At 39.9% G+C, this 14852-nt stretch overlaps 1 protein-coding gene across 1 annotated transcript in view; it reads right to left on the minus strand.

The window, feature by feature from the left end:
- Positions 1 to 14852, minus strand: part of med30 (mediator complex subunit 30) — a 52390-nt gene that overhangs the window by 37179 nt on the left and 359 nt on the right. The window contains exons 2-4 of the mRNA XM_004073754.4: positions 14232 to 14449; positions 12464 to 12622; positions 1840 to 1947 (exon numbers count right to left, since the gene is read on the minus strand). Of these exons, the coding sequence (XP_004073802.1) occupies positions 1840 to 1947; positions 12464 to 12622; positions 14232 to 14387 (423 nt within the window). The 5' untranslated portion in view covers positions 14388 to 14449. The remainder of the gene's footprint in view (positions 1 to 1839; positions 1948 to 12463; positions 12623 to 14231; positions 14450 to 14852) is intronic.

The raw sequence follows: 14852 nt of genomic DNA on the forward strand, positions 1-14852 counted from the left end.
GCCAAAACTTGAACAACTCATTTAGGTCTTAGCTTTCATGAGGCTTTCTTTCCTCCGGCAGCGGGATACCAGAACAGTGGAACTCAGAGGCCAAAAAGGAGGCCAGTTTTTCATGTGGATCATTAGATTTGATCTAAAGTGATATATGTTTCTGACAAGCAGACTGACTTTTTATTTCTGGTTTCGAAGTTTCAACCTCACACACAGACACGGCATATGAACTGATTTGTTAAATTAAGTACATTTACGGCAAAAAATAGTTGATTTTTAAATATTTTTTGGAGGGTTTTTTTTCTAGATGCGAGAAAACGGATATCTGTACCTCAAGAATTCAAAATTAAGGTTTTTCTTACATCTTTCTCATTGGTCTGCTTAACTGGACTTCCACTGAATTGAAAAGTTTTATGGTATTATTAGGTAATCATTTATTTAACAGGGATAGTGCACATTAAAAGCATGGCTGCAATGCGCCAGAATAAGCCCAAAGGCTATTTTTCCTCTGTAGTCCCCGGACAGGTGTTTAAATTGTCAACTTAAAAACCTCAAAGCATCAATTAATTACATTAATAGAAGATTTGAATTTGTAAAATGATTTTTCAAAGTATGTGAGGCTTCACACATTCCACGATGAATAAAAAACCCTCAACACACCCAAAAAAGCTCAATCTGAGGCTTGTTTTTGACATTTTGGTGACTCTAAACTCAGTAAGCATATTTGACATTTTTATGTTCCTACCATTTCTAATACCTTCTTTTATACTAACAGATTGGAGTGGAAAACAAGTCTCCTCTTAAATGATCCTCTAAAACAAGTGCTCCTTAACCCCTGGGCTGCGGATCGCTACCACTTTTTTATTTCTTTATCTAAAAATGTGTTGTTTTTTTTAAATAAAGATGTAATTTTATGAAAAGAATTTTTAACATTTAGTCTGCGAGAATCTGAAGCAGTGTGACACATCCCATTTCTTTCAATCGTCTGCAAGCTCAACGAAACAGATAACGTTTGTAATGTTACAAGCTAAATGTAACACTTTATTTTAAAAACTTTCTCTCTTATTATTTTGGTATTTTATTCTTGTAAAAAGTTGGATTTTTCCTCATAATTTAAATCTTTAATCCAATTGTTTTCTTTTTCTTTTTTTAAGCCGGTTCTATCACTACGTCATAGTTTTTGTGATGTGTTCATTTTTTGTACTTCTTTACCCGCCACATTTTAAAATTCAGACGAAGCTGAAGTTGGCGTCCGGTTCTCATTTTTACGGTTACATGGGCCCTGCATGAAATCTAAAGTTTAAACAAACTGCAGATGTTCATTAACATACATTAAAAAACTTACTAAAAAACAAAATACTCCCCTGTGTTAAAAAGAAATTCAATTCAAGGTTAAAAATATATACATATAAACTATAGTTAATCTAAGGGATAATCTAACTCTGAAGTGAGTTGATGAAGTACTAAAACGGCACTATATGAAAAAAAACGGATAATTTTGTTAATAATATAATTTCACAAGTTAAAAACAACTTTGTTTTCTTACATTTTCTATAAAATATCTACAGACGCTTTTAAGTGTTTTTACAAAAACCTGTTGGACCTTTTTAATATGAAAAATAGAAACCGGACGCTTAAACATAAAAACAATTGGGTGGTCTGTGGAATTACTAGTTGATAATGAACTGGTCTGAGGCCTAAAGAAGAACAGCTCTAAAACATTAAACTGCAAATCCTTTTGGCTTCCTGAAAGGCGATTATTCCGACCCCTAACAAATGTTTGCTTTCTCGGGTTGTAATTTCCTGGAAATCCAACCTGCAGGGAAACAAAGCCCCACAACACAATACCTTGTTGACTTCCACGATTTCCCTCCTCTCCTCGCTGGCCGGCCGGCTCTGCCCTCCTGAGCGGCTCTCGCGTTTGGATCCTTCATCTTCCACGAAAGGTATCAGTTGCTGTAACAGACACCAAAGCGAACATTTGTCCGGATTACTTACAGCAGGAGGAGAACTTCCACAGGCCGCCGTGTCAGATTGTTTTACACGACGCCGTTTTGCGACTTCAATAGTTTCAGGACTCGACTGTCTGGGGGGGGGGGGGGGGGGGGGGGGGGCTTCTACAAAGGTTCGCCTCACACGGCAGAATCCTGAATCTATAGAAAGAAGCAACAGAAATGCATGTCCTCCCACACGCGTGTGTGTGTCCACATCAGTGTTGCTGCAGAAGGGAAAATGTGTGTGATCTCTGGCACGCGTGCAGACGGAGTGTCACAGAGACACAGGACACAGTCAGAAGATGAGACAGCGGATGGGAAATTGATTCATTTTTAAACGCTCTGTTTGCTTGACCTTGTCTGCTTGACACCACTGCAAGGCTGATGTGCAAGAGCCTTCGGGCGTGCAGCGTTCCTGAGAGCTCAGGGGAGGAGGGGGGCCAAACACGGCCTGCTGCTCTGCACCACACTGCCCCCTAGTGGTCTGCAAGTGGAACAGTTTTTTTCTGCTTTTGTTGGCAGGAATTAGAAGCAAGATTAGCCCGAAATTAGTTCGACAGCTCCCAATTTAAAAAACAAAATATTTTTATAAAACTGTCTCAGCTAAGAGACTGCAAATAACTTAATCAAAATATGATATATGGGTTTAAAAAAAAAAGGAAAATAATCCTCCACCAACAACTAGAAATAATTGTGATGTAAACTGTGAAATCTTTCCTAAAACATCACTTTTGGCTTAAATTCCCACTCCTATTATCTTTTGATCTAAATCGTTTCCAGTGTTCTTTTAGTTATGATTATAATGTTTTCAGCCCAAATTTCTGGGACGTAGTTTCTGAAGAGCGGCAGGAGTTCATCAGATATTTGCCTCGATAATGTTAGGTATGGAGTGCGAGCGGACCGCCAACCTAACATTATCGATGCAATGAAGATGGCGAGCAATATCAGAAATATCCAGCCATTCAGTTTTATCCAGATTCCAGCTCAGACGAGGAAAACAGACGTTTATGGATCCTTTGTGCCCCGCCCAGCCTAAATAGGATCTTTTTCTAACTGGATTTATTTTGCCTGCTCCTGGTTCATAACCATTTAAATAGAGAAGTAAATAATTTTATGCTTGATTTTCTTTTTAAAATGTCCTCCATCTTTAGAAAAAAATCCCACAATAGCATGTTAAAAACACCCAAAACACAGTTTGTACCAGAATGGGTCTTTAAAGTTGTACAGCTGGACCCTGAAAAAGGCAAACGGAACCAGGATTTGGCATTTTAGCACCAAAATTCTTATGGTACGATGAAGAGTTAGGGACACCCAAAAAAAAGAAACAAAGTAAAATTACAAGGTTTAAAGACAAAATTTACGAGAAAAAATGCCAAACTTTTCTCGTAAATGTACAAAAAAAAATCTCGTAAATTTTCTCTTAACCGTACGGGGGAAAAAAAGAAAAGTTTTCTCCTAAATGTAGAAGAAAAAACTCGTAAATTTACTGGATTTTTTTCTCGTGTATTTACAACTTAAGATCTCATAATTAAACATTTATGACTTTTTTTGTCGTAAATTTACGACTTAAAAGTCATAATTTAAAAAAAAAATGTTTGTAAACTGGCCAAAAAACTGCGTCATACTATGGAAACACCAATGGACGGGTGTTTTAGGTGAAGCTGAAGTGAGCAAATCTCAAGGCCGTGTCACAACGCCACTACGTGCATTTTGTGATATTGCACAGATGAAAATTGGTCACAATTGAATTTATGTGGAAGAAGGGAGAAAAATTGTGGTTGTTCACGTAAATTTCAGAGATGTATCAGGAATGAACCACATTAAAACCACAGAAGAAGTTCGAATAAACCAGGCAAAGAACACCTAAACCAACGTAGAACATGAAGCGTGCGTGATTATTGCGCTGTTTATCTGCAATTTATTAGTGATTTGTATGTCAATGACGTCATTTGAACGTGATATGTGTGCCGTATACGCGATATAAAAGTCACACATCAGTGGTTCATGTGTGAAAGGTCCATTAGACAGACGTGGAACGCTTGAGGACAGCCACAAATTTGAATCTCGCAAAAATCACGCACAATTGGGTAAGATTTACATTAGACTGCATGTAAACGTTGTAAAATAGCTTATACCATGGTCTGGGTGAATACTCGATTCTGATTGGCTGCTGGGTGTACATTAAAAAGTGATATACCACAGGATAACCGCACGGTGAAAAAAGAAGTTCCGTCAACTAGCTTAAATGTTTTGTATCACTGCGCCGGCTTCTTTAAAACAACCTTTTGCTTCATCATTTGGAAAAAAACAAGCCGTAAGAGGTGAACTTTCTCTCTGAACTGATGCTTTATTCAACCCATCGGAAAGATCTGCTGATAAACGATGGCAGCAGAGGAGGAAAGACGTCTTTCAGGTCTCTCCCGCATTAAACCGGAGATCATTAAAACCAGCGATGGTAGGATATTTGTGGAAGACGAACTCCTAAACTTTATTGCCGTGAAAATGAGAACACTGAGTCATGATGAAATTGTTTTACTTGTAACAAACAATTTCAGCTCTGAGCGAATTGAATCGTCAAAGAAAGTTTTGTTCGAGGTCTGCCCTAATACCTCTCAACGCTGCATCACTCACAAAGGCACGCAAAAGGATATTAACAACGTAAAGATTTGTTTGAAAGTGCTAAACGAGTGTGGGGACAATATTCCAAGATTTGTCTCGCACTATTTGGATGAACTGCCTCCTGTGTCATTCAACCATGTTGATGTCTCAGCGCTGCTGGCACGGATGGAGCAAATAAACAATGACATGCGCTGCATGAAACTCACTCTGGAGTCTCAAACTACTGCTTATGAAAATCTTCATGCTGTAACGACATCGATGGACAACCGGATCACTATGATGGAGCAGCAGCGCGCCGACGCTGAACCACTCAGCGGTGCTGAGTCAACAAACGCCGAGGAACCAACGTGCAGTAAGGCCAAACAGCCTGCAGGACAAGCTCCGACGCCACTGTGGAGTGTTGTTGTGCGAGAAGGACGCCGGCAGAAAGGAATGGATGTAAAACCTGCTTCAGTTTCAAAGCCGCAAGTGAATCGCGCAGCTGGTCGTGCGCGCAAAACTCCCGGTATTATTGGAACTGCCTCTGTTTCTAATATTCACGCAGTGAAGACGAAGATGGTGAGTGTTTTTGCAACCAAATTTGACCCAAGTTTGGATGCTGTTACACTTAACAAGTACCTGGAAGGCAAGATGGGACGGGAAGTTAAATGCAGGAAAATTGAGACTGTTCATGGAAGATTCAGCTCCTTTCACATAACGGCTGAATGTAACGCTGTGGCAGACATGTACGCGCCTGAGCTTTGGCCTGATGGTGTTTATGTGAGGCGCTACTATGAACCCCGCCGGAAAGAACAAACTTCTGCAGCCAGAGGTTCTCTGGCCCCAGAAATCACTCGGAGTGTGAATAAGGCCTCAGTTCCTGTGGGGGATGGCGGTGAATCCAACGCCTAAACCTCTTGTGTCGTCTTACTTGACAACAAATCATCATGCGGATTGTATCATATAATACGCGTGGCTTGCGGACTGGACACAGTGTTGCAGATAAATCCAGTCGCTATGTCGTTGATAAGCTTTTGAATGAGTGTGATGTATTATGTTTGCAAGAAACTTGGCTTGCCAAACAGGACTTGGACAATCTAAACTCATTACATGTGGATTTCCATGGTGCTGGTGAATCCACCACTGATCTGAGTACCAGAATCGTTCGAGGTAGAATTCCTGGGGGCGTGGCTATCCTCTGGAATGTTAAGTATGATGCTGCTGTTAATGTTGTGAGGCTTAATGTTGATTGGGCTGTTGGCTTGGAAATCGACATTGATGAAAAGAAATTTACAATTCTAAATGTCTACATGCCCTATGAGTCTAATCTATTGGAGGACGAATTCTTGCACAAATTAGCATTCATAAAAGCATATATTGAGGATAGCAGCTCCACTTGTGTGTTTGTTATGGGAGATTTTAATGCTGATCTCTCAGATGACTCATCAATATTTGGTAATCATTTAACTTCTTACTGTGAAGAAAATAATCTCACCTTATCAAGTAAAATACTTCTCCCAGATACAAGCTTTACTTATATCAGTGATGCCTGGCATTCCACCTCATGGCTGGACCACTGTATCTGTACTACGGATGCTCATGCTTCTCTGAGTAACATAGAAATCCTGTATAACTTGGCTACCTCTGATCACATACCAATAATCTTCTCCTTAAATGTGGCAAATGTACCATCTCTTGTGGCGAAAGATAATAACGATCTTACAGATAAACTTGATTGGTCCAAAGTTACAAATGAGGACATCAATAAATACACGGCAACCACCGATGCTCAGCTGCAGGCTGTAAAATTGCCCAGGGATGCGCTGGCATGCTGTGATCCAAACTGCAAAAATACTACTCATTGCAATGAATTGTGTAAACTCTATGAAAATATAGTAAAAGCTGTAAAAGATAGTAGTCTTTGCCTACGAAGCAGGAGTCTTAAAAGCTGGACTGTCAAGCCAGGCTGGAATGACTTTGTAGCTGAACATCATGCTGCAGCCAGGGACGCTTTCAGACTCTGGCATGAAGCTGGGAAGCCTCGTCAAGGTGCCTTGTTTGAGAGCAAGAAAATGACTACTGCTAGATTCAAATATTCACTTCGCATTCTCAAAAGGCAAGAAAACATGATGAGAGCAGACTCTCTGGCCAGAGGTCTACAAAATAATGATTACCATAAATTCTGGAAGGAGGTTAATTGTATGAATAATCGTAAAACTTCATTGCCATCCAACATTGAAGGTGTATGTGGTGCTGATAACATTGCTGATTTATGGCGTAAGCATTATTCTGACCTGCTTAATTCGGTAAAAAGTCATGCAGTTTCTATTGACAATGTGGATTTTACAGACACAATGGTTATTCGTGCAAGTGAGATTCAAGATGCAATTTCAAAGATAAAAGAAGGCAAAGCATGTGGTCTTGATGACATCACAGTCGAGCATTTAAAATATTCAAGTTTTAAATTACTGCCCCTGCTGGCCATGTGTTTCACTGGCTTTTTAACCCATGGAGTCCTGCCTGATTCAATTCTCTCAGTTGTTTTAATTCCCGTCATCAAAGACAAGACCGCCAGTTTAAATAGTCTGTCGAACTACAGACCGATTGCCCTTTCCAGCAACATTTCAAAAATTTTAGAATATGTTTTATTGACTAGACTCGAAGTGCATCTTTTAACAAGTGAGAACCAATTTGGTTTTAAAAAAAGCCTTGGCACTGATATGTGTATCTACGCGTTACAGGAAATAGTTGGGAAATACCTGCATCTGAATACATCTGTATTTCTGTGTTTTATTGATGCCACTAAGGCCTTTGACAGGGTCAACCACCTCAAGCTTTTTCAGAAGCTAATTAATCGAGGAGTGCCCAAATATCTTGTACGACTCCTGGCTTTCTGGTATGCTAATCAAACAATGGCAGTCAAATGGGGCAATGTCTTATCAGAGCCTTTTTATGTAAGCAATGGAGTTCAACAGGGGGGGATCCTCTCTCCATTTCTATTCAATGTGTATATTCATGACCTATCCACTAATCTGAATCTGTGCAAAACTGGATGTGTTGTTGGATGTCAAACCTTTAATCATCTTATGTATGCTGATGACCTTGTCATTTTTAGCCCCTACAGTGCTGGGTTACAAACACTTTTAAAAGTTTGTTCTGACTATGGCAGAGACTTTGACATAAAATACAATCCCTCCAAAAGCAAAGTAATGATCGTAAGGACCAAAGACGACAGAAATGTAAACTTTCCTGTTTTTAAGCTTTGTGGAACGCCTCTGGAACAAACATCATCTATCAAATATCTTGGACATTTCATTACTGACGATTGGAGGGATGATAGAGACATTCAGAGACAGTACTGTAAACTCTATGCTCAGGCAAATATGCTGATGAGAAAATTCAGTGCATGTTCTCTTCAAGTGAAGTGTTCGCTGTTCAGAGCTTACTGCACTCCTCTGTATACGGCCCCTCTTTGGTGGAACTATGGACGTGGGACATTCCACAAATTCTTGGTGGCCTATAATGATGCTTTTAGGCTTCTGCTACAGGTGCCCAGGTGGTACAGAGCCAGTCAGCTGTTTGTGGACGCTCACATCCCCACCTGTGAAGCTCTACTGCGTAAGCTTACATACAGCCTCATGGAACGCCTGGACAAATCTAAGAACTCAATTATCATGTCTCTGACTGATCCCAAAAGAAGCTCATGCCGCTACACTTCTGCCCTAAGGAAACACTGGATACAGCGATTATACTCTTTTTAAGTTATATCTTTTTACTTTTTATTATAAATACTGTATTTGTATCTTATGTTTTATTTTATTCTCTTTTCCTCCTATGGACCACCTGAGTCTGAAATAAAAAAAAAAAAAAAAAAAATATATATATATATATATATACATCGCAGAATCTTGACTGCAAATCGGAAGAAAAACAAGAATTAAGGAATAAAAACTTGTTAATATGTAAGTGACCATGGTATAAGCGGGTTAATGGGCTTCGAAGTGTGCGTTATTACTTTTTAAAGCATTTCGCGGAAGCAACCGTCCTCCTCACGGCGTGCGTTAAAAAGTAATAATGCATACTTCAAAGGAAATTAACCCTTACGTAAACTGCGTAATTTTATAGCAACCAAAATTGTTAAACAGCTCAAAACTAAATTCACGTAAAGACCCGACAGCTGAAGACCTCTACGGACATCTGCGCACATCGAAAAACGTAAGAAACAATTCTGACTTATCACGCATTAATCACCAAAGACTGAAACTTCATACGTGAAAAAAGAGGGCAAAATGTACGTAGTGAGATTTTAAAGGACCGTCTGTCCTCATTTTAAAGGAATTATAGGTTCTGGGCAAGAAGTCAGACAGTTGAGAAAGGAAAGAGAAAAAAAATGAAGAGAAGAAAAACAAAAAAAACAATGAAGCCGTGAGGGAAGAATCCAGAAGGTGTAAAAAAGAAAAGTGGGAAAATCGTTTCGTTTCTCTGAAACTCTTGGCAGAGCTCCACACCAAACTGTAAACTTAGAGGAGGGGGGTAAGACACCGAGAACATGTGCGGGAAATTATACCAAACTATGAGCTCAGCCCCCCCCCACAAACTCAAAACAACCTGAAGAAAGGACAACATTCAAGTTTTTCCAAAACATCATTTTGAAAGCAAAGCCAATGAAATATTGAATTTTCGAGGTAGTGGGCAGACTTTGGCAGCTCCAGGAGGAAAATGAAATGTGCTGAGTAGGGTCGGGAAAGATTGATGGAAAGCGTGCTGTGCGAGTGTGTGTGTGTGTGTGTGTGTCTGTGTGCTTAAATGTGTCTATTTTCTGTAAGTCACAACCTCGGCCTGTTTTACACAAAGATGGATGTGGTTTTCAGCCTGACAGAAAAGAACAGGCTAATGAAGTTCTCCGGGCTGCTTTCCCGAGAAAAAAAAAGAAAAAGGTTAGAAAAGAAGGGGAAGAAAAATATCAAAGCTGGAAGAAAAACAGCAGGGTGAAGGGGGGTAAGGAGATGAGGAAATGAAAGAAACCAAAATAGCTGCAGTGAAGAGAGGGGGGGTAAAAAGACGAGCAGGAACAAAGAGAAGAAGAATAAAACGGAGGAAGATGCTGGAGATTTGTAAACTGTTTCTAAAGGAATAAAAGTGCACCAAACGGCAGCTGGGGGAGGTGAAGAAGGCGATGGAGGGATGCCGACATGGGCACTTGGTCCAGCTGTTCGTTAAACGGATCTGCCGCTAATGAGACTGCGATGAGGTCGCGCTGCACGAGTCATTGATTCCACTTCCTGTTTCCGGCAGCCAATGGTGAGCGGCTGTTGAGCAGCCATCTGCATCCCCCCGGGTGATAGATGGCGTGCGGGGCGGCTCCAAAATCCACCAAGCGTCAAACAAACACGGCGAGCTGGCTCGCCGGCTGGTCGGGGCTGCTGGAGGCTCGACGGGGAACGAGGGCAAACATTTGAAGGTGGACGGAGAGGCGGTGGAGCGAAGGAAAATGTCACAGGAAGAACAGCATCACGGGTTTGGATTCAAACCGCAGACCAACAGTGATTGAGGCAATCTATAGAAATTGGTGACGAGCTTCTGCAATCGTGCAACTCGACCAATGGCAGGGGGACGCTGAACCGTTAGCGCTCCACGGTGGAAGTGAGTCTTTCTGTGAGTGTTACCAAGACGGTTGTCTCCATAACTCTTGTGCTATCTTGTGGGGTCCAGATGACCCCACTCCCAACCGTAAACGTTGGGAGTGGGGTCATCTGGACCCCACAAGATAGCACAAGGGTTAAACAAATGCCTCCAAACAGAAGGCTCCCTAATTTAGCGATAATTAAATAGATGAAAAATCTATTGCACCCCTTTTGACCCGCCCTCACTGCCTGACTGGCGGCTACATGCCCTCCCCTCTCCTGTCCTGCCACCCTCTTCAGAGATGACCAAATTTTAAACAAAAAACATACACATTTTTCAAAAAAGGTGGTTTTTCTATTGGTTTTATCTCCATAGCAACCATTTGACAAACAGATCTATGTCATTTTTAGAAGAATTGGTGAAGGTCGATTTTTTGGATTCCTTTTCGTTTGTCGTATTGTTTCGTTCAGCCGGAGACAACGATTCATGCATTCAATGTTCACAATATTTCAGTAAAGAAAATATGTAAGCAGCAGGAAAACGCCACTTTAGCGAGCACTTCAACGAGCTAACGGCGTTCAAAATCTCATTTCCCAAAGATGATAATGCCCAAGGAGTTAGAGGCTGAAATCTGTAGAAGGTACAGAAGAAAAATTCAAAATTCCCAAGGTCAAAGGTCAACAAATCCTGGTTGTTGTTGTAGACTTAACCTGGCAGCCTGTGTGTGAAATTTCGTAGAGATGCCTTAAAGAAAAGTTTTCTACTCCTATATGGCACCAACCAAACGTTTTTTAATTTCCTTCGATTTGCTACTATTAATTTCTACTTCTGTGCAGGATTGTTTTAATGAAGTGTTCTGCACAGGAACAAAAAGATTTTTTTAAATATTCCTAAAAACCAACATGTGGGAAAAAACAGCAGAAAAAGGTTAGGGGTCAAAAACCGAAAACAAAAGTTAAAGAAAAAAACGTGTCGATAAAACATTTTAAGTAAGTCAAAAATAGCGATGGAGGCGAAATATTTGACCAAAAAAATCAACCTAATTTTGGTTTAAATTGATCAGTGATAACATTTAATCAAGTAAGGGATAAAAGGTGATGGCAAGAAATAAATAATGCGGAAAATTCAAGTACATTTCTGCTCAAAGAATGAAAGTAATCATTAATAAAACACAAAAATAGGGGTTTGTTTGGAGGATGAAGTGACTCCATTAAACCTTTTTTCCTGTTTGTCTTTTGTGATTCAGCAAACATTCAACTGGCCCAACAAAAAGAGTTTGGTGGTAAATTTTTTTTTATTTACGTCTAACTTTGTTTCTGTTTTTCCTCTAAAAGTTAAAGGCAGCCATCTAAACAACGAGCTTCAACTCAGTGAAGAGCTGTTAATCAGCAGAAGAAGAAATACCAACCTTGGTCATTTGACAGATTAATTCATTTGTCTGTTGTCTGTTTTATAGTTTTATAGTTTGTCTGTTACTGTCATTTGACAGTAACAGACAAACTATAAAACAAATGATTAATAAATTATTGAAAAATGGTTAAATTGATTGACCTTTAATGATATTACTTCACTTGCTCCAAAAAATTGATAAGTTGATTCATGATTTTTCCTAATGAAACATAATTTTGCACATATTATTAACTTTTGATACTTGATCAAATTTTTGTTATGAAAATTTCTGAAACAGTGTTATGTCTATTTTGCTGATATAGTATTTATTTTTAATAATATCAATGACTTTTATAAGTAACATAATCTGCATATATTTTGGAAAACTGATCTTCATTTGCCATGTTGATTTCTAAAAGTTATTTTTTACAAAATAATTTAAGCAATTCATCTTTGTCATGTGCTTTATTGATATTTCAGGATTATTAATTCTGTCTGATAAAAGTTATGAACCGGATGATGATAAATCATGTAATAAAATGGTTACAGTAGAACAGGGGTGGGATTATATAAGTTTGCTTCCTTCCACTCCCTTTCAAACAATATTTATTAATATAACTAATTATATGAATGTATAACTGATGATTGTATTGTTTTGTGTATTATTCCTATTTGATTGCTTGAAATAAACCATTTCAAATCAAAATTTCAAATCAAAATCAAAGAGACACAAACCCAGAATTTATCAGGAAGCTGCGGTGGTTCAACAAGAAAATGGAAAATACTCCTTAAAGGAAAGTGCTGACATGAGAGCAGCATTTTTATTTATTTCTTTTTTAAATTGTAAATGTCTGTGAGTGACTCACCTCTGGCGGTACGAGCTCCAGCCCGGCACAGTTCTCGTTACATTTGTCGTAAACAAGGCGTAGTTTGCGAAAGAGCACAGAGAGCATCCGTAAATGCTCCTGCAGTTTTCCCAGCCGGTCCTGGTGGGTGTTCGGGTGGTAAGTGACCCCGTTGGGCAACTGAGAGGAAGCAACAGACGAAACATCAGAGAAATGCTACTCCTAAAAGAACCGCATCACATGAGGAGAAATGAGCCAAAACAGATGATAAGCAAATCCAGACTAACAAAGACTTATTTCCTTGAAGAACACCCACAAGCCTTTGGGGCACTTATGCCTGAAAAGAAACATCCTATACATTAGAAAAGAAAGTGAGTAAAAACGTGTTTTCTCCTGTTTTTATTTTTTATTCACAACCGCTGCAGTTACTGTAACAATCCCATTCATTTCTATGTTTCAGGGAGAAACATGAAAATCTCATCTAACGGACAAGGCAGGAACTGAGCTACAAGACGCAGGAATGAGGCAGAATTGAGGAATGGTCACGAGATTTCACACAATTCAACTCTCCAAGCAAAAGAAACTGCTTCTGGGGTCATCCTGAAACATTTGCTCGCGACTCAGAGACGTGGCTTTTCTGCTGTAGTTCTCTTGTGCTTCTCCATCCATCCATCCATCTTCTTCCGGTCATCTGGGGCGGGGGGCAGCAGTCTAAGCAAAGATGGCCCTCCCCCCGGCCACTTCCTCCAGCTCCTGAAGACGTTCCCAGGCCAGCCGAGAGGCGTAGTCTCTCCAGCGTGTCCTGGGTCTCTCCCGGGGCCTCAACCCAGTGGGACATGCTTGAAACACCTCCCCAGGGAGGCGTCCGAAGCAGATGCCCGAGCCACCTCAGCTGGCTCCTCTCAATGTGGAGGAGCAGCGGCGGCTCTACTCCGAGCTGGGATTTTCAGATGAAAAGGGGAATCTGCACCCGTCTGCCACGTGATGCTGCGGACGTGTCAGCTGAGACCTGACCCACAGCCTCCGGAGAGTTAAGGCACTCAGGGCGGACCTCATCCACTCCTGGCGCCTCGCCAACCAAGGAGCTCATCGACTACTTTGGCGACTTCAGCCTAGGTGATGGACAGCCCCATCCCAAAGTCCCCGACCTCTTCTACTTCGTAAAATAAAGACCCCAAAGTGCTTTCTCTTTGTGAGATTTTGTAAATCAGATTAGTCATTTAGTGAGCTGATTTCTACGGAACAACAAATTCAACACAATAATGGATTTTATGAGGAAAAAGAAGGTGGATGATTTCAATCCAATTTTAAACCTCATCATTCTGCTAAACATGCTTAAAGACCTAAACAGCCTCTCTCTTTCCCTCTCTCTCTCTAAACCCCTTTTCCTCCACCTGTGAACCAACAAATTAATTTGTTAAAAAACAAATTTCCCATAAACACATAAGGTATCATTGGATATTATTTAAGCACATCAGGACTTTGTAGAGAATTTCAAATGATTCAAATGAAACTACCCAAGAACAACTTTCCCATAAAGAGGCCATAAATGATTGGTCTGGTTCTTAGTATGACATGTAAAGCCTTTTGCAGCATGTTGATAAGATCACATGGCTCATTTTTGCAAGAAAAAAAAAACGTTTTTTTTTTCTCTATATTTGCTAGTGCTCTAGTGTAAGGATATTTTTACTTGGGTTTCTTTAATGTTAAATAGGTTACAACTCTTAATGCTGAACATTTTCGAGTGAAAGCTGCATAAAAAACAGGTGATGTGAGCACACAGCCTCACCTGCATATTTCTCAGCAGCTGAAATATCTCCATGGTCCTCAGGACTATGTCTTGGACGGTTTCCTGTCCGATCCGACAAAGTGAGGCGGTGTTGACATCTCGGCCTGCCTGGGCCTGTTGACCCCCGAAAGGTGGCGCTAGTGGAGGGGTTGTCATGGAAACAGATGAAGATGCTGAGGGGAAGAGGTAAAGCTCCAGGTTGGGAGACCTTCACATGCCTATGAAGAGAAAAAGATAGGTTTACAAAAGCTCATTTGATACGTTTCATTATTAAATTTAAAAAAAAACTTAGCAATGGTTAATACAGAAAAATTACAACCCAACTTTATTTATAACGTCACTTAAAACAACAACAATCAAGCACACAAAAAAAGCTAAATATTAAAAAAAAATCTAACATAAATAACCAAATAAAAAAGCTGATCAGAGTCTAGTGTTAGATATCTTTATTTTGAGTTCAAATAAAAAACGGTTTTAAAAATTCAAGTTTTTCAAAATAAAAGGTTTCTTAGCTAACTGTAGCACTAAGCAGCTGACAGACTCATAATCATAAAGCAGTAAGCTAACCTCACATCCTACTAAAATAAGTCAATATCCCTAAACATTCGCATACACCAGAAA

Source organism: Oryzias latipes, chromosome 11, assembly GCF_002234675.1.
Source record: "Oryzias latipes chromosome 11, ASM223467v1".
In the NCBI taxonomy this organism is placed as follows: domain Eukaryota; kingdom Metazoa; phylum Chordata; class Actinopteri; order Beloniformes; family Adrianichthyidae; genus Oryzias; species Oryzias latipes.